Source organism: Rhinoderma darwinii, chromosome 4 (assembly GCF_050947455.1).
Source record: "Rhinoderma darwinii isolate aRhiDar2 chromosome 4, aRhiDar2.hap1, whole genome shotgun sequence".
In the NCBI taxonomy this organism is placed as follows: Eukaryota; Metazoa; Chordata; class Amphibia; order Anura; family Rhinodermatidae; genus Rhinoderma; species Rhinoderma darwinii.
This window is the reverse complement of record NC_134690.1, coordinates 286,395,764-286,414,288: the sequence shown is the minus strand read 5'-3', so window position 1 is coordinate 286,414,288 and position 18,525 is coordinate 286,395,764. Positions and strand designations below refer to the sequence as shown.

Sequence of the window (18,525 nt, the reverse complement as noted above, 5' to 3'; positions counted from 1 at the left end):
ACAACCCGGAAGCTTTATATAAGCTATATCAGGGGTCTCAAACTCGGCCGGGTAAGTGGGCCACATATAGAAAAATTAGAAGTTGACGGGCCGCATTTCAACAATCCAGTTTTCCCAGTTTGTGTCGCTAAATGCAGTCCGGCGGCTCAGTTGGCAGCGTTCGGCAGACCCACAAATGTCAAGCTTGGGCAGCCCCTTTTAAGATAGTGCCACAGAGCCCTCTGTAGATCCTGCCACAGTGCCCTCTGTAGATCCTGCCACAGTGCCTTCTGTAGATACTGCCACAGTTCCCTCTGTAGATACTGCCACAGTGCCCTTGGTAGATAATGCCACAATACCCTCTGTAGATAATGCCACACACCCCTAGATAATACCGGTGTCCTCTGTAGATACTGCCACACACCCACCCATAGATAATGCCACAGTGCCCTCCGTAGATAATGCCACAGTGCCCTCTGTAGATAATGCCACAGTGCCCTCTGTAGATAATGCCACTCTGCCCTCTATAGATGCTGCCACAGTGCCCTCTGTAGATGCTGCCACAGTGCCCTCTGTAGATGCTGCCACTGTGCCCTCTGTAGATGCTACCACAGTGCCATATATGGACAGTGATGTCCGGGGCTTGCCCAGAGCTGGAGTCCCAGAGCAGAGCCGATACTAGCGCTCTGCCTGGGAATCCGCTTTGGGGAAGCCCCTGACAACACTGTCCATATGTGGACAGCGATGTTAGGGAATACCACAGAGTCCCGGAGCAGAGCCCATACTAGCGCTCTGTCCGGGACTCCGCTCTGGGGAAAATCCTGACAGCATTGTCCATATGTGGACAGCAATGTCAGGGAATTCCCCAGAGTTCCGGAGCAGAGCCGATACTAGTGGCTCTGTGTCCCGCGGGCCGCAGATGACAGCCTCCAGAGCCGCATGCGGCCTTCGGACTGCGTGCTTGAGACCCCTGAGCTATATGAATATTGGTGTGCGAAAAACTTCTGTATTATTGGCAGTAGTAGATTAAAATACTGTCATTGACCCTTAATTGGTTAGATGGTATTCTATAGACTTATACATGTATTTTGGTGGGATGACGTATGGAGAGTATATAATCGTCCAATTAAACAATATCTTTGCTATTTAAAATCTTATAACACATTTTCCCGTTTAGATATGGCTCTAGTCAATAACACCCATATGCGAATGATTCAAAAAGTAGAATATGCAACTAGGGGGATCTTAGATCATTCACCTTTTAGTTGTTAAATTTTGTCATATTTAACGGGAATTTTCTAGAAGCTTTAGGATACATTGGAGCTCAAGGAACTCTCTTTTATAAATATCAATGCTGCAAGCATAGTTCCTCTTTGAAGCATCTTAGAGTGATGGTTTCAGAAATGTGTAGGATTATTTTTTTTTTCTAAAATGTATCCTTCTGATATATAAGCTAAGGTTTTGATAATAGGTTCAAAAATATGTTTGTATTGGAACAAAGTGATTGAAAAGTTAAAAGTTATACACAAGTTGGATATCCTGATGTCTCCGGTCCTACTATTTAGATTCGGTGATAGTTATGTATTGAGGACCTTTGTGTATAAAAAGAAATCTACTTCTAATGCCTTGTTAGTGGCAAAAATTTTGACTATGACTTTGGTTGTCAAATAATATTCTGTCGGATGTAACCTGGAAATAACTGCTTAAACTAGCAGTTTTTTTGAGTTTTTTCTGTCCATGGTTCAATGGTTATAACCTCTGAGGACGAAGACAGGACTATAATGAGTTTTTTTGTATTTCTGTTATTTTTCTCTCCTCTTCAGTACTCCTCTACTTCTGGGGTGGGTGGGTAATATAAATATGTAATGTTATTTTTATTTTTGTAATCATATATAAATTGAGAATAAAATGAAAAAAACAAACCCTGTAATAGATAGGAGTTCCTTATTAATCTCTGAAGATATTAGAGCCTAGATATCTGGGATAGCTAGATATCTATAGAGCCTGGATATCTGAGAACTGGGATAAAGTTCCAAAGCACTAAGTCATCTTCATTAACAATGGAGGATCAAAATGCAGGTTATGCAAATTCTCTAACCTTGGATGACTCCGAGATAGCCCGTCTCTAACATAAAAGTTTTGAAGAGGGAGCTCTGCTAACTAAACCCACTCTGAGCATCTGGAGCTCACTCTAGCAGCCTCTCTCAGAGGACGCAGAGTCCCAGTCCACCTCAGAGAGGGACTCTAAAAAAGACTAAGCCAAAAGAACATGAGGCAAGCGCCTCTTGCTTTCGTCTGGAGGCAAACGCCTCTTCATATAATACCACTTTAAATATGCTTTAAAACAGATAAATAATACAGGAAAGTCAAAATAGTTACCTACCAAGCCGGGATTATAAGAATTTTTTGTTTCGAAAAATAAGTTTTCACCTTGGCAGACAAAAAAATATATCTACACATTTCTTTCTTTACCAAAGAATAAAATCTACAACAATTTATTATAGTATCTGCTAATTAGCCACAATATATATAGTGTAACAACAACCTACTGCAAGTAAGAATAGCAAAAACATATGCAAAATGCAGATTTCTCTAGCAGTAGTATTTGCATAATTCCTTCTTTGGTCTCCAGATTTATTAGCGCTTTGTACATTAAAATAATTTAGCATTTTGAAATAGGTTTTACAGTTTAATAAACTGAATACGAATATCAAAGAAGACAAAACCCCTCTGTCCTTACAAGGTACTTCCAGCCAGAAGCAGAGTTATTTCATCGTCTTTACTTGTTTTGAAGATGAAAGAAGCAGAATGGTTTTCACTTAAAAGAAAGTTTTCTAAAAAGCGATAGTATCTATTACAAAAAAATTCCTAGAAAAGAAGTATTACAGTTTGATCTAATTTCTCATGAGTGTTCCTATACATATAAAAAAAACAACACGTGAGCCTATGAAAGAAAGGGAAGGCATTTGTGTACACAACTGCAATCTTCTCTTATGATCTTATTGATCTTATTAGTCTAAATTACATTTAGGCTCAGTATTAAACATGTGACATGTAATAACCAAAGTAAAGCATGTACTTTCTTTGAAAGCAAAGCCCTATACTACAAAAGCCATGATTCCATGTATTGGACTGATAATAGTAACAAGCCTGAACCAGCTATATGCAGGGCTGGATACCTGAAAATGGAGTTGCTTATAAAGGTGGTGAGCAACACAGGACTATGGAGGATGCAGAAACTACATTGGCACTATTTAAGGGGCCACTGTTATTTTGGCACATAGGCTCATATTATGGTCGCACGTTGTGCACTGGCATTATTTTATGGTATGGCACTATGATGTAGTTAATGTATAGGACTTTTATTTATGTAATACATGGCAATAAGTAGATATTGTTCGGGAATTGTACTAACATTTGCCTTCCCTTACATAACGGGACGTTGATGTGATACTTCAGCTCCTGCACAGACGCATAGGTGAGGCCAGGAATAGTTTGGGCAGGATTCTATTACATGACTGAAATCAATTACCTATCCAATAATGCGATCGTGACCGTCTCTTCTTCCTGTACACTTGTTTACACACAGTGCTAGTATAGGACAGTGAGAAATTGGGGTATAATTGAAACCACAAGTATATTAGTAAGGCTCAGTATCTGTGTTGTGGCAGCATTCACATGTGGCTTTTGTGTTGCGTTTTTTTTTTTTTAATTACAAGATAACACTCAATGGATAATCTTCACCATCAACTAAAATATTTTGCTATAATTAAAAAGAAATTCAACAATAATGGCATATATAAATAATGCCTTACAATAAATTGCTGCTTTGGGACATAGTGGGAATACTGTGATGATTGGAGAATTTTCTTTTTTTTAAAGTTAGTGGGTCAGAGTCAAAAGAAGTATGTATTTATTTATTTGTATTTTTAAATTTGCAGAGCCAATATTCTGTTAGCCACATAAATAAAAATCTGACCACTGTGTTTCCTCTCTAAGATAGGGTCAGCTTAAGCAGCTCTTGATTGTGGGATTCCCCCCCCCCCCCTCAAACATTACAACCTTTTTTTGTTAAAGAGTTAGTGTATACGTGATTGCACATTGTTTTAATTTTTTCTGAAGTCAGGAAATATTATAATTTATAACATTTCCATGTGCTGGTCACTAGATGGAGCAACTCCCAAAATTGCAGCATTGGCATGTGGTAAAGCAACCACATTGCTTTATGCTGCAAAATTTGAGAAAACACACTCGCTCTAGTGAGCTCACAGAATCCCCCCTCCCTTATCCTGGCTAGTGCCAGGAGAAAGGAGGGGATTGAACGGTCCTACACTGTGTGTCGCCATTTTTTGAGCTAACACACAGTGTAGTAGGTTTACATACAGTAGTAATCACACAGTAAAGCACGAACAAACACAGACATAACTTACCTGCTCCTGCCGCCGCCGCTCCCTCCGGTCCGTCTGCTCCCTCCGCTCCAAGTGCTTGCATTAGAACACAAGTCCGGAAGCCGTGACCGGAAGTAGTAATTTTACTGTCTGGCCGCGGCTTCCGGTCCACAAGAAAATGGCGCCAGACGTCGCTCAGCCAAAGACCTTCCATAGCGTACGCTATAGTGGATGGAACGGCTCCCGTTCGCATTCTCTATGGGGATGTGTGTCCCGTATTCCATCACTATATGTGTCGTTAATCGACACACACAGAGATGGAAAAAAAATGGCAGCCCCCATAGAGAAGTAAAAGAAATAAAAACGGAAAAAGTACAACACAACAACAGAAATAAATAAAATGTATTTAAATATCAAACTAAAACCAATAACATATAAAAAAATAAAAATCCGCGACACTCGTCCTTTAAACTAATGATAACAGACTATTTGATAGAACTTCCCATCAAATGCAGAGCTTGTTGGGAATGTCAATATTCGTGAAAACCTTGGTAACAGTGATCACAATATAGTTACATTTTACCTATACTGTAAAAAACAAACACAGGCTGGGAGGGCAAAAACACTTAATTTTAAGAAGGCCAATTTCCCCAGAGTGAGGGCTGCAATTCAGGACATAGACTGGGAAGAACTAATGTCAAATAATGGCACAAATGATAAATGGGAGATTTTCAAATCTACTTTGGGTAATTCTACTACAAAATGTATTCCTATAGGTAACAAGTATGAAAGACTAAAATTAAACCCCACATGGCTTACACCTCCTGTAAAAAGGGCAATACATGACAAAAAAAGGGCATTTAAAAAAATACAAAATCTGAGGGTACATCTGTAGCCTTTTTAAATTATAAAGAGCGTAATAAAATCTGTAAAAATTTTATAAAATTAGCAAAAACACAAAATGAAAGACAGGTGGCCAAGGATGGTAAAACATATCCCAAAAAATTCTTCTAGTATATAAATGCAAAAAAGCCAAGGTCTGAACATGTAGGACCCTTAGATAGTGGTAATGGGGAGTTGGTCACAGGGGATCAAGAGAAGGCAGAGTTACTAAATGGGTTCTTCAGCTCTGTATATTCAGCAGAAGAAAGAGCGGCTGATATAGCCGCTGTCAGTGCTGTTAATATATCAGTTTATATACTGAATTGGATGAATGTACATGCAAATCTTATTTTACGCTGATTTTCCTAAATAGTCGATGCAAATGACAGTCAGTATAATCTTCAAGCCATCAACCGTTGGAGTATAATGCGAATTTTATTGAACAAATCTCCTAATGATAACAGATTTTTTTTTTTAGAAGTAAAAAACTCAAAATGCACTGTTTCCAATTATTATGCACAACAGAGATCAAAACATTTTAAAGGTTGTAAAGAGAACTAAAATGGTAATTTGTTGAATTTGCAGCATCAGGAGGTCATATTTACAGAAATCAAAAGCTCTTTCAATCAAAAAAAAAACTTAACATGCCAAGTTACATGTTAACATAGGACCCCTTCTTTGATATCACCTTCACAATTCTTGCATCCATTGAATTTGTGAGTATTTAGACAGTTTCTGCTTGAATATCTTTGCAGGATGTCAGAATAACCTCCCCGAGCATCTGTTTTGATGTGAACTGCCTCCCACCCTCATAGATATTTTGCTTGAGGATGCTCCAAAGGTTCTCAATAGGGTTGAGGTCAGGGGAACATGGGGGCCACACCATGAGTTTCTCTCATTTTATGCCCATAGCAGCCAATGACACAGAGGTATTCTTTGCAGCATGAGATGGTGCATTGTCATGCATGAAGATAATTTTGCTATGGAAGGCACGGTTCTTCTTTTTGTACCACAGAAGAAAGTGGTCAGTCATAAACTCGACGTACTTTGCAGAGGTCATTTTCACACCGTCAAGGATCCTAAAGGGGCCTACCAGCTCTCTCCCCATGATTCCAGCCCAAAACATGACTTCACCATCTCCTTGCTGACGTTGCAGCCTTGTTGGGACATGGTGGCCATTCACCAACTATCCACTACTCCATCCATCTGGACCATCCATGGTTGCACGGCACTCATCAGTAAACAACACGGTTTGAAAATTAGTCTTCATGTATTTCTGAGCCCACTGCAACCGTTTCTGCTTGTGAGCATTGTTTAGGGGTGGCCGAATAATAGCTTTATGCACACTTGCAAACCTCTGGAGGATCCTACACCTTGAGGTTTGCGGGACTCCAGAGGCACCAGCAGCTTCAAATACCTGTTTGCTGCTTTGCAATGGCATTTTAGCTGCTGCTCTCCTAATCCTATTAATTTGACAAAAAGTCTCACAGGACACACAAATATCTGGGTGGGAAACAAAAGTCTCAACCAACCACTAAGGTTATTAGAGATAAGGACTTCAACAATAGAATATACGAACTAGAGAACAACAGAGTCCATAATTATCAAGTATGAAAAATAGAAAATCTTTATTAGTAACAAAAAAACAGAGAATCTAAAACAAGTCTGTATCTGGATCACCAATATACATGTACATTGGGGCGCTACCTTACACTCTGGGTCACGCTACTACTCTTTTAAGCATGGGTAAGTGTACTAGTTAGGGTCTGTCAGGTCCTATACATATTCACTGCACCAGTCACTTCAAGTATGTGTAAGCTCTCATACTGAGCTTCTTACTCCTTTTTTGTGTTCTCCTGACCTATGCCTATTTGTGTAGATATATCCCAGGTTGGAGATAACATCTATTTTGACCTCTCATGCTATATACATTGCCTGTACATATCTCTGATTAATGTACATGTATATTGGTGATCCAGATACAGACTTGTTTTAGATTCTCTGTTTTTTTGTTACTAATAAAGATTTTGAATAAAATAAATGTGCACAAGGCCCTGGGACCAGATGGGTTACACCCTAGAGTTCTTAAGGAGCTTAGTTCAGTTATTTCTGTCCCCCTCTTCATAATATTTAGAGAGTCTCTAGTGACTGGTATAGTGCCAAGGGACTGGTGCAGGGCAAATGTGGTGCCTAAGGGCCTTAGGTCTTCCCCGGGAAATTATAGACCAGTAAGCTTAACATCCATTGTGGGGAAAATGTTTGAGGGGCTATTGAGGGACTATATACAGGATTATGTGACAAAAAAAATAGTATTATAAGTGACAGCCAGCATGGTTTTACGAAGGAGAGAAGTTGTCAAACTAACCTGATTTGTTTTTATGAAGAGGTGAGCAGAAGCCTAGACAGAGGGGCCGCTGTGGATATAGTGTTTTTGGACTTTGCAAAGGCATTTGACACTGTCCCTCATAGACGTCTAATGGGTAAATTAAGGACTATAGGTTTAGATAGTATAGTTTGTAGTTGGATTGAGAATTGGCTCAAGGACCATATCCAGAGAGTTGTGGTCAATGATTCCTACTCTGAATGGTCCTCGGTAATAAGTGGTGTACCCAGGGTTCAGTGCTGGGATCACTATTATTCAACTTATTTATAAATGATATAGAGGATGGGATTAATAGCACTATTTCTATTTTTGCAGATGACACCAAGCTATGTAATATAGTTCAGTCTATGGAAGATGTTCGTGAATTGCAAGCGGATCTAAACAAACTGAGTGTTTGGGCGTCCTTGGCAAATGAAGTTTAATGTAGATAAATGTAAAGATGTGCATCTGGGTACGAACAACCTGCATTCATCATATGTCCTAGGGGCGGGGGGCTACACTGGGGGAGTCACTTGTTGAGAAGGATCTGGGTGTACTTGTAACTCATAAACGAAATAACAGCATGCAATGTCAATCAGCTGCTTCAAAGGCCAGCAAGATATTATCGTGTATTAAAAGAGGCATGGACTTGCGGGACAGGGATGTAATATTACCACTTTACAAAGCATTAGTGAGGCCTCATCTAGAATATGCAGTTCAGTTCTGGACTCCAGTTCATAGAAAGGATGCCCTGGAGTTGGAAAAAATACAAAGAAGAGCAACGAAGCTAATAAGGGGCATGGAGAATCTAAGTTATGAGGAAAGATTAAAAGCATTAAACCTATTTAGCCTTGTAAAGAGACGACTAAGGGGGGACATGATTAACTTATATAAATATATGAATGGCACATACAAAAAATATGGTGAAATCCTGTTCCATGTAAACCCCCCTCAAAAAACAAGGGGGCACTCCCTCCGTCTGGAGAAAAAAAGGTTCAATCTGCAGAGGCGACAAGCCTTCTTTACTGTGAAAACAGTGAATCTATGGAATAGCCTACCGCAGGAGCTGGTCACAGCAGGGACAGTAGATGGCTTTAAAAAAGGCTTAGATAATTTCCTTGAACAAAAAAATATTAGCTCCTATGTGTAGAAATTTCTACCTTCCCTTTTCCTATCCCTTGGTTGAACTTGATGGACATGTGTCTTTTTTCAGCCGTACTAACTATGTAACTATGATGTAAGATTCTGTATGTCGATCACCAAATATTTGCATTGTTTTTTTTATCAAAATAATATTTCATTAGCTACACTAGAATGTTGTGCTATATTGTACAACAAAACGTCGGACACCATGACAAAAACCTAACGGAAACCATTAACGTCAATTTGTTCTGTCGGGAGCCGTCAATGCTTCCGTTTTTCTCGTTCTCCTATAACAGAGCAGAGCAAGGAAAAAAATTAATACAGATCTAAACTTAGCCTAAGGTGGTTATCTATCTTATGTTACGGTACTTTTCAGTGATGGCTTAATACAGATATAATACTTAAACTTTAAAGCAAGTAAAAAGCGATGAAGTGATATTCGATATTCAAGTTTTCTGACCACTCAGAATTGTGTAAGAATTTTACAGGTCGTAATAGAAGGGGAAATGGTGCATGCCAAGATTTTATAAACGTATTTAAATAAATGAAAGCTTAATGCCATGTTCCATAATTTGTTTTATCTTTAGGTAAAAGTCAAGTGACCTCACCAATCCCTCCCGAGTCTTCCTCTCATCAGCTCATAGACTATCCAGCCATAAGTCTGAACATGAGCAAAGATATCAAGTATGGAGATAGTGAAAAGGTTGTGCCAGACCAAATCTATGCTACTTGTGCAAAGCCATCTGGTGTCACAGGGTCCATGAAGAACCGGAGAAGTTTGCCAGTTGCAGTTTGTACAAGCTGTGATCTAGATGGGAGCAAATCTCTCAAGATCTGGCCAAGATCACACTCAATGGATAATCTTCAACAAGAAGGAAATGGCGTCCAGGGTGTTAATAAAACATTAAGTGTCTTTTCACCCGATGAAGGAAAGGAATTACGCGAGGGTTTAATTGAGGAACAAACTGGAGATATACTCGATAGAATATCTTATAATGTTGATGCAGCGACAAAGGAGCACACTACTGATCCAGTTCAAAGCACAAGGATATCTAACTCGCAAACTAATAAAAAAGACCATATATTTCAAAGTTCAATATACTTTTCCCAAGTACCTGGGAACAAGATACCTATATCTTCTGCAGAAACCAGGGTACTAGTAAAAAACCCTTCACAGCCCCCTCCAGTCCCTGCCAAAAAAAGTAGAGAGCGGTTTGCAAATGGACTCTTTCACCCACCTCTCAGTGCCACTTCATCCAATGCAGAAGGATCTTCTCTTCCTGCTACAAAACCAGGACACTTGAGTCCAATTACCTGCTCTATAATTTCTACACAAGAGTGCAATATACCAACCTCTTCCCAACCACCTTGGCTACCCAGTTCCACAGAGACTGTAAGTGTTCCACAGCATGCGGTTAAACTGGGTCCTGTGGCTGCAAGAAAAATTGCTTGTGTCCGAGGGATGGATCAGGAAGTATTTATAGAAAACAAGTTACTAGCTGAGGAAATTGACCTCACGGAGGAACCATATTCAGATAAGGTAAACAAATGAACAAGGGAATATTTTGTCAGAAAATGAGTTTTTCTTTCAAATATAATCTGTTTTTTATTATGGACATCTTTTTTTTTTTTTTTTCAAAACACTGGTGTTCATTATATGTGACTTTCCACATAAAAAAAAATCTTGAAATATTACAGTTTTCACACTGGCCACCAGAGCAGTCACAATAAGCTGACATTTCCTGTACTTTGTAGCTCACTTGTCAGCTTTGCTGTAAATACAGACACAGGAAGAGGAGAATGATCTCATTATCATTAGGCCAGATATTGACAGCTCTGTTGTAATACTAGAAGACTAGATAAGGTAAGATAGCAGCAGATCTTGAAAATTAAGGGGCCGCTGCACTCTGTAGAGTGCCATGGCACTTCGAGCCTTATCAGTTAAGTGGCAGGGACTCTAGTTGGTCTTGAATCAATTACATGTTAATGACGTATGCTTGTTACATGCCATCACTCACTATAAGTACAGAACTCCTTAAAGCTAATCCTTCCTGTAAATTTTTTTAGTTTTTTCTATTCCATGAAATTCTTTTATCAATTATTTGACACTGGAGCAAGTAGTAATGTTCTAGTGGAACAGAACGATGATGAAAAAGTATTTGAATTTCTGAGTAAATTGTGTATAGTCTTCTTGTCTATCAGATTTTGCCTTGACATTAGCTGACTAACTTGGAATTTTCAGCAGAATTGGGTGACAATCCTGATCTCTATTGGTGCTATCAATCTAAATGTGCATTCTTAGAAAATAGGAAAATCAGTAATCGTACATTTGCATAAGCCAGGCCATGGAGTAATTGTTATGGTTAACACAAATCCCACTCTCTCCAACCCGTGCATGATACAAATGTAGTATCTGATTGTGTCATTTGACAAATTCTGACACTCTAGGTACTCTTCCCTCTATGCGATGCACTCTGGAAATGACATAGTTAAAAATCCCACATCCTGCAGACAGGTAGAGCTGTTAGGGCTAGTTCACACATAGTTTTCTGGCTCTGATTTTGACGTGGAAAGCGCGCCAAAAACTGGCTGAAATCTAAGGCGTTTTTTTCCCACGAGCGGAAAAGAATGCTTGCGGGGAAAAAAAAGCGTCATGCTCTTTATTCCCGTATTTCGATCTCTGAACTCCCATTGACATCAATGGGAGGTAGAGAAAGCTGTTTTTGTTGCGTTTTTTGCCCACGGCGCTCAATAGTTGCGGCTAAAAAAAAAACGCCACAAAAAAAGTGTAGGCAGGTCAAAATCTGCCTCAAAATTACTGAAGGAATTTTGAGGTAGATTTTTCTGCCTGCAAAAAAACTCAGTGTGAACATACCCTGATTGTGGTTCTTTACCTCAGTAGTATGTTTTAGCTTTTCATTTTCCAGAGCGCACAGCTTAGCGGGAACACTGTCCTAGGTGATCCAATAATAAAATAATGACCAAATATATTCTGTAGATTACCATACTTCTGGCGATTATATAATAAGTGTTTATAAGGTTGGCTCAATGTAGCTCTTCTCTTCCTGTTGCAGCACGGTCGGTGTGGTATCCCAGAAGCTTTAGTCAAACGATATGCTGAAGAACTAGGTCAACTGGTAAAAGATGTAGCAGCCTGCATGGACGAGATTCGTGTTAGACATCTGAGAAAACAGCATCGCATGGCGGTAAACTTCTTTAATTGAATTTTATTTATAAATATAGGACAGGAATTAGTTTATTGTTTCTGTTAGTATCCGTAAATAATAAATGGGTTTTTCAGATGTAATTTAGACCCCCACCCTATCCCGGTACACTAAGGCCTAGTTCACAAGGAGGAATTTGCAGGCAAAAAAAATTTTGACCTGCCTGCACTTTCTCGCCGTGGTTTTTTTCGCTGCATTGAAGGCCGCGGACAAAAAACGCATCAGAAATGCTTTCTCTGCCTCTCATTGATTTCAATGGGAGGTCAGAGACGGAACCACGGCGAGAAAGAACATGCCATTTTTTTTCCCCGCAAGCTGCTAAAATCCACCGCGGAAAAAAACGCCTCCGCCTACCATTGAAATCAATGGCAGGCAGTTTTGGAAGCTTTTTGGCGCTGATTCCCATGCGGTTTCCACGTCAAAATCAGCGCCAAAAAACTGTGTGAACTGGCCCTAAGTCTCCAGGACTTCCATGACTCTGTGCGGTCGGCAAGCTTTTGCGAACTCTCATTATTAATGAATATTTGTTAATGAAAGTCTATTGTTAGCTATGTTAACCTATGAGGAGAGTCAGAGTTAAACAGATGGGATCTTCAAGTAGTACGTGAAAAGGAACAGAAATTTGAAATTGAATAGATCATTTCCACCAAAATTTCCGGATAAATCAGAGGTTAGAGTGATTACCAAAGTTTGTATATTAGTTTGCTTTACTAATATCAGATATTGGCATTTTTCTGTTTTGGTGCAACAGTCATTTTCTGCTAAACTAACAACAGGAAGTGCAGCCAAGTTGGTGTTCACCCTTGAATAAACTTCTCAGAAATTGATGGTAAATTTTAATTTTGTCACCATGTTCTATGAATACAAAATAATAATTTATAACCAAAATTTATTTAATAAAAAAAAAATGCATAAAAAAAGGTGTTAAAAAATGCTTGCAACGGAATTTTGAAGCAGATTTTTTTCTGCTTGGCAAAAAACTCAGTGTGAGCATACCCAATAGACGTGCAATTGCCAAATAAGGAATTCCTCTCAAAATTTCCCTGTAATACAATTTCTCATTTTAAACAGCAGTGACAATATCCAAATTGGATCCACTTGATAACGAAAATACTGTTGGATCTTCCCATCGATCAGCTTCCAGGCTGTTTACTGTGCCAGAGAGTCCTTGCTAGCCACTTTTTGTAATGTGGTTTCAGTTTAGCGTTTTCTGCCCATATTATTCCGTATATATTTTCCTGGTGTCTTCCCCTACAACGATGGTCTGAGTGGCCGGGAAGGACTCTCTGCCTCGGTAAAAAGCCTGGAAGATACCAATAGATGGTAAGCTTCAACCGTATGTTCATTATCAAGCGGATCTGATTTGGATATTCTTACTGCTGTTTAAAATAGACAATTATATTCATGCAGATTTTGAAAAGAATTGCCTATTATTGCACATATAATGTATGTTTGTGCCTTTTCAGGATTTTTGTTGGAATTTGTGGTTATGAATAAACTTTTTAATATAATAACATTACATTTTATGTTTTAAACAATCATTCTCCGACTGGCTGTTATAAATAGTAATTTGGAAAGGGATTGAACATTGTTCGAGACTGGCAAAATGGTAACTCTATTCTATGGCTCTTATCAGAAATTAGCAAACATTTTTTTTTATTTTTTTTTTTTAGTTTATACTCCTTTAGCTATTACTATAAATTATATGGATGCATGTCATTTATTATATAAATGTATGTGTTGTTTTAGATCCCAAGTGGAGGACTCACAGAGATCTGCAGGAAGCCTATCTCTCCTGGACATATTTCAACAGTTTCCGAATGGCTTATTTCCATTGGTCTGCCTATGTATACCCAGCCTCTCATGGATGCCGGCTTCACCACATTAAGTAAAGTGCCTGCCCTCTCACAGACTCACTTACAAGGAGCTGGAATAAAGGAGGAAAAACATATAAACAAACTTCTTGGGGCAGCAAGACTTATAAAATCTGTTACACCAGAGGCGTTTTAAAGCTGTGGACCTAGAGCATCTGGAGACCTGATATACCTTGCAACCTGTACACAGTGAGCAGGCGAATATAGGTTCCAAAGAATGGTTTACGGCCTGGCATGTTCAACTGTAAAGACAAATCATACATGGTAGACCTTCAAAAGAACTGAACATGATTTAGGGTAACTCAAATGTGCATTATTGGGTGTGGCAACCCTAACCCTCGACACTTTGGATAAAGATTGTGCTATGTGATATTTGCAGTTATTTCCATGGTATCAGACGCAAGAACATTATCTACAGTAGGCCAAATTATTCCAATGAAAAATTCTGAACGAATCCTTCTTTTTCTGTCGTATTGGGAGTCATTTTCTGTTACTAATATATAGAACACATTTATTTTGCCTCAAATACATTTTCCAAAAATATATTGTGTTGACAAATGTCATTTCCAGCCAATTGCCAGTCAAAGCATAAAAATGACCATATGCTCGTAAATTAGAAGTAAGAAGGTCATATTAAAGTTCTGGTTTGAAATCCTTTTTTAAGCGATATTGACAAGTAAATATATTTTGTCGCAACCACTTGGAAGAAATGTTTCAGGGGTCAGAGAGACCGTCGTGCTCATCCCATGAACAATATTATAATAAGTCACTGATGTTGTATCCTATTGCTAGCAGATCCGATCCTGTTTTTGGCAATTACGGTTCTCATGTGGAGATGTAATATGGCAGTGCGAATAAAGCCTTAGTCACAAGTTAGGAGTGCTACTTCTACCAAAGTATACCATATGCCAACTGCTGTTACCTGAGTTTTGAGATGGAAATTTTGCCATGTGAAGAGATGTGAATAAGCTCATGTCTCTATCCCATAAGTGTGGATTTGTAGTTTGGTTAGAGAATACCTTGTCAAAAAAAAGCCTTTGATTCCTAGAACATATGCTCGGCAATAATGGAAAAGTGAAATTTTCAAGTTTAGGGTTACGGCATCCAGTCTCAAAATTATAAGTGTGAGTATCACAGTATCAAATTATAACATCTAAAAACATATATTGATGAGTATATTTTGTTTAAGGTGGATCACTTGTCAACATTTCATAAAGTGGTGTGTTGCTAGTACCGCTTTAAGAGAAATGACCAATTGGTTTTGAATGTACAGAAAAGTGACTGGCAGTACATGTAGATCATTTTCCTCTGTCTCTTATAACAGCAGTTACTTTGCATTGGTCATACTAGTCCTCATACGCATATCAATCAATTCTAAGCTACCTGAGCTTGACATTTTTCACAGTCTTAAAGATATTCAGACAAAATACTTATGTACAATGCCATTTTATGTAAATTAGGTGTATACTAGAGATGAAGTTAGCGCTAATGCCTTGGAAGCCACTGCCACACACTATTGGATGTTTATTACATCTTTTCAATCTTGATAATGAATTCCCATGTATTTTCAGTTCTATATTATTCAATTTGATACAACTTAGAACTGGTTAGGTTTACTGTTTACTCTAGCGTCAAGGCTGCCTTTATTTACGGAACCATGACATTTATGACGGATCTGTTTTCCGTTTTTTTATAGTAAAGGATTGCACACTAGACTACATTATTTTGCCATTAAAAAAGCAACGAAAACCCAATGGAACAGAGCCAAAGTGTGATCAGAGCCTTATTCTTTGTTATCAAAACATGCAGCTACTTTAGGGGCCAATCATAGTGAACAATTAAAACATTACATTTCAACATATAGACCATTTCTAGTAGTTATATATGTCTACGTGTGTCTTCATCTGCAGCATAATTGAAAGCTTAAATTAATCGTGAGAACCTTATACTACTTCAATGCAGTGCATCTAGGACAAGGAAACAGGTGGTGTTAGTCTAGGTTCATACCACATTTTTGCATTCTGTCATACGCACCTGTTTTATTTTTTTTGTCAAATCTATCTTTAAAACCGGTTGCAAATAGACACAAAAATGATGAAGGTTTCTTTTTTCTGTACTGTTGAAGTCAAAAGCAACAGGATTGGCATCGTGTTGCATCCTGTTTTAAAGGTACCTTTTTTTCTAATCTTGAGGGGGGGGGGGAGAACGTTTCTACAGGATGCACAAACATGGTGTGAACCAAGCCTTATATCTAGCAACCAGTTTAGACATGACACTTGGGCAATACCATTCTGAAAATAAACGTACTAGTTGCAATGGACAACGGCTCTTAATTTGCACCAGTTCTTATAAATACTCCCTCTGGAGTGAAGAATAATGGCAGAAGATAGTGCTATGTAGTCTGTTACCCGTCTTCAGCCTCTAATAACTAAGGGATTTGCATTAGTGTGAGCGCAGTTTGCTTTTGTAGTGTGACTAGAGCTGGTTACAGGACCTATATATAATATATTAGCTTTTATTGTGTTTCTCTTCTACTGTAAATGGTAATATTTACTTTTTATTAATATTATTACAGTTTATTCACCGCCATCATTTATTACAGCTGCATAAAGGCATCGGAAAATTCTTTCATCCGCTTCTCTGTTTCTTACTACTACTGAAATTCTGGAAAAGTTCCACCATAGTTACATTCACACCACTTTCTAATTCCTGTCTCTATAATAGCAGTATCGCCCACCAGAAATCATCTTCCAGCTGAAAATTATTTTTTGTGAAGATCTTGTGTATAGGCAAAGTGTTACTGAACTCATAATATCCATGAATTATTTTAGAAAAAAAGATTTATTCTTTACTGTACAGTGCTTTTGAGTTGTGAGCTATTTACAGAGATTTATTTTATTCCAAATGTATAATTGTATAAATAATATAGCCTTTTCAACATATTTTAAGTATTAATACTGAAATATAATACCTGTTCAGAAGACCAATTAACTGTGTAATATTAGAGTGCGGTGGACTATTCTTGCTGTACAACACAAACCAACGAGAACATCTATTTAACCATTTGAAAGTGTATTGGAGGAGGAAGAGCACTGTTTTAAAGACACTTTGTGGAACACAGACCTTCGTAGCAAGGAAAGTAATCTATGATTCTAGTTAAAAACCTTTTCAAATATCTGTTAACATTCATTACCAAATTATGCACATAGCCCCCACCTTAGAGATAAGGTTACAGTATTCCGTAGACATGTGCATTTTCTGGAAGGACATCCAATCACATTAAGAAGAATTCCATACTATTGATACGTATTGATACTGAAAGTATATTGGAATATTGTATAACTTTTGATCATACAATGAATACGTTTTATTTGTTGAAATTGTGATACCCCTTAAAAATGGCACTTGCAGTGATAGCGTGATTTATGTAGGGAATATAAGCGTGAGATACTCCAGCAGCAGAATTACAAATGTAGTATTATCCACCATTCGATCGAAACTTGGCCCTAGACATCGTTTTAGATACTAATAATTATGTTAAAAGTAGACCATATCTGACTTGGGATCTTCACCATTAGTTTTAACCATGTGTAGTCACATAATTGCAAAAGTTAATGTCCTGTTCCATAGTAATTCTTATTAATATTTAGGTCTCTGTGTCAAAGTGACTTTCAAACTGCTGTTGAACTACAACTCCCATTTGCTCATTCAAGTTCATATATATATATAGTCAACTACAAAAGATCTTTCAGATCAAATACTGGAAGAACTATGATGAATCTTATGCATTCTGCTGTAAGACTGCGTGCTTTAAGAATCCAGCACTCATCATTGTATTAAGCCTATGCTACTTTGTGTGTAATGGAACAAACATAACCATTCCTTTTAGTTGGCATTTTCTTTCAAAGATTATTATTAAAGGTAATGCAGCACTTTCTCCAGTGACATTGTATACTACATCCTCTATACTGTCATTAGCAAGGCTACACACGATTTGTATGGTAAACATTTAGATTCTGCATATATCCTTTGGAAGATCAAGAACTTTAAACAACTAATTGTGTTGTACTTTCTGTGTATTTAAATAACTTATTTTTTCTCCATTCACCATTCTGAAATTGTAAGTAGCTGTAATATACATGATATCAACATGTCATTTGCAGTTTGCTTAGGCCCAAGAACGCTGTGTATTATAAAAATATGAATGTGTAAAGACTATTGTACTTGTTCAACAAAACTATGGTTGAGAAAGTTTTTGGTTTTTTTCTTTTCTGTGAATCAAATTATGTCTATAATAGTGTCATTCTGTTCCTAAGGAAATAATAAATAAATTGACTTCATATTTTCTCTGTACTTTAGTTACTTAATAAAGTCCATTAATTATAGTCTATCGAAACTATTAGAATAAAGACAAAATAATGCACAAAATGTCGTATAAAAGGCCAGTGCTATATGGCAGAGTCCTGTATAACTCTAACAACAAATATGCGAAATGCATATGCATTCCAATCTGGGCAACATCTCTAAGTATACAACTGTATACGTGCACCAGTCAGAATTAGACCAGAACGTTACATCATGGAACATACTCTTTTACCATCTTACCATCACCACCATTTGACCTGATCATCCATTCTCTTATCAACAGGTATGTTTCTCCTCTGATGGCAACA

General features: G+C 37.9%; 1 protein-coding gene across 7 annotated transcripts in view; it reads left to right on the top strand.

Annotated features, from left to right (window-relative positions):
- SASH1 (SAM and SH3 domain containing 1) overlaps positions 1-18,192 on the top strand; it is a 1,215,726-nt gene extending 1,197,534 nt beyond the window's left edge. For all 7 annotated transcript variants that reach the window (XM_075862576.1, XM_075862582.1, XM_075862580.1 and 4 more), the window contains 3 exons: positions 9,342-10,294; positions 11,829-11,960; positions 13,728-18,192. In XM_075862576.1, coding sequence (XP_075718691.1) covers positions 9,342-10,294; positions 11,829-11,960; positions 13,728-13,988 — 1,346 coding nt within the window. In that variant the 3' untranslated portion in view covers positions 13,989-18,192. The remainder of the gene's footprint in view (positions 1-9,341; positions 10,295-11,828; positions 11,961-13,727) is intronic.
- The last annotated feature ends 333 nt before the right edge of the window (positions 18,193-18,525 follow it).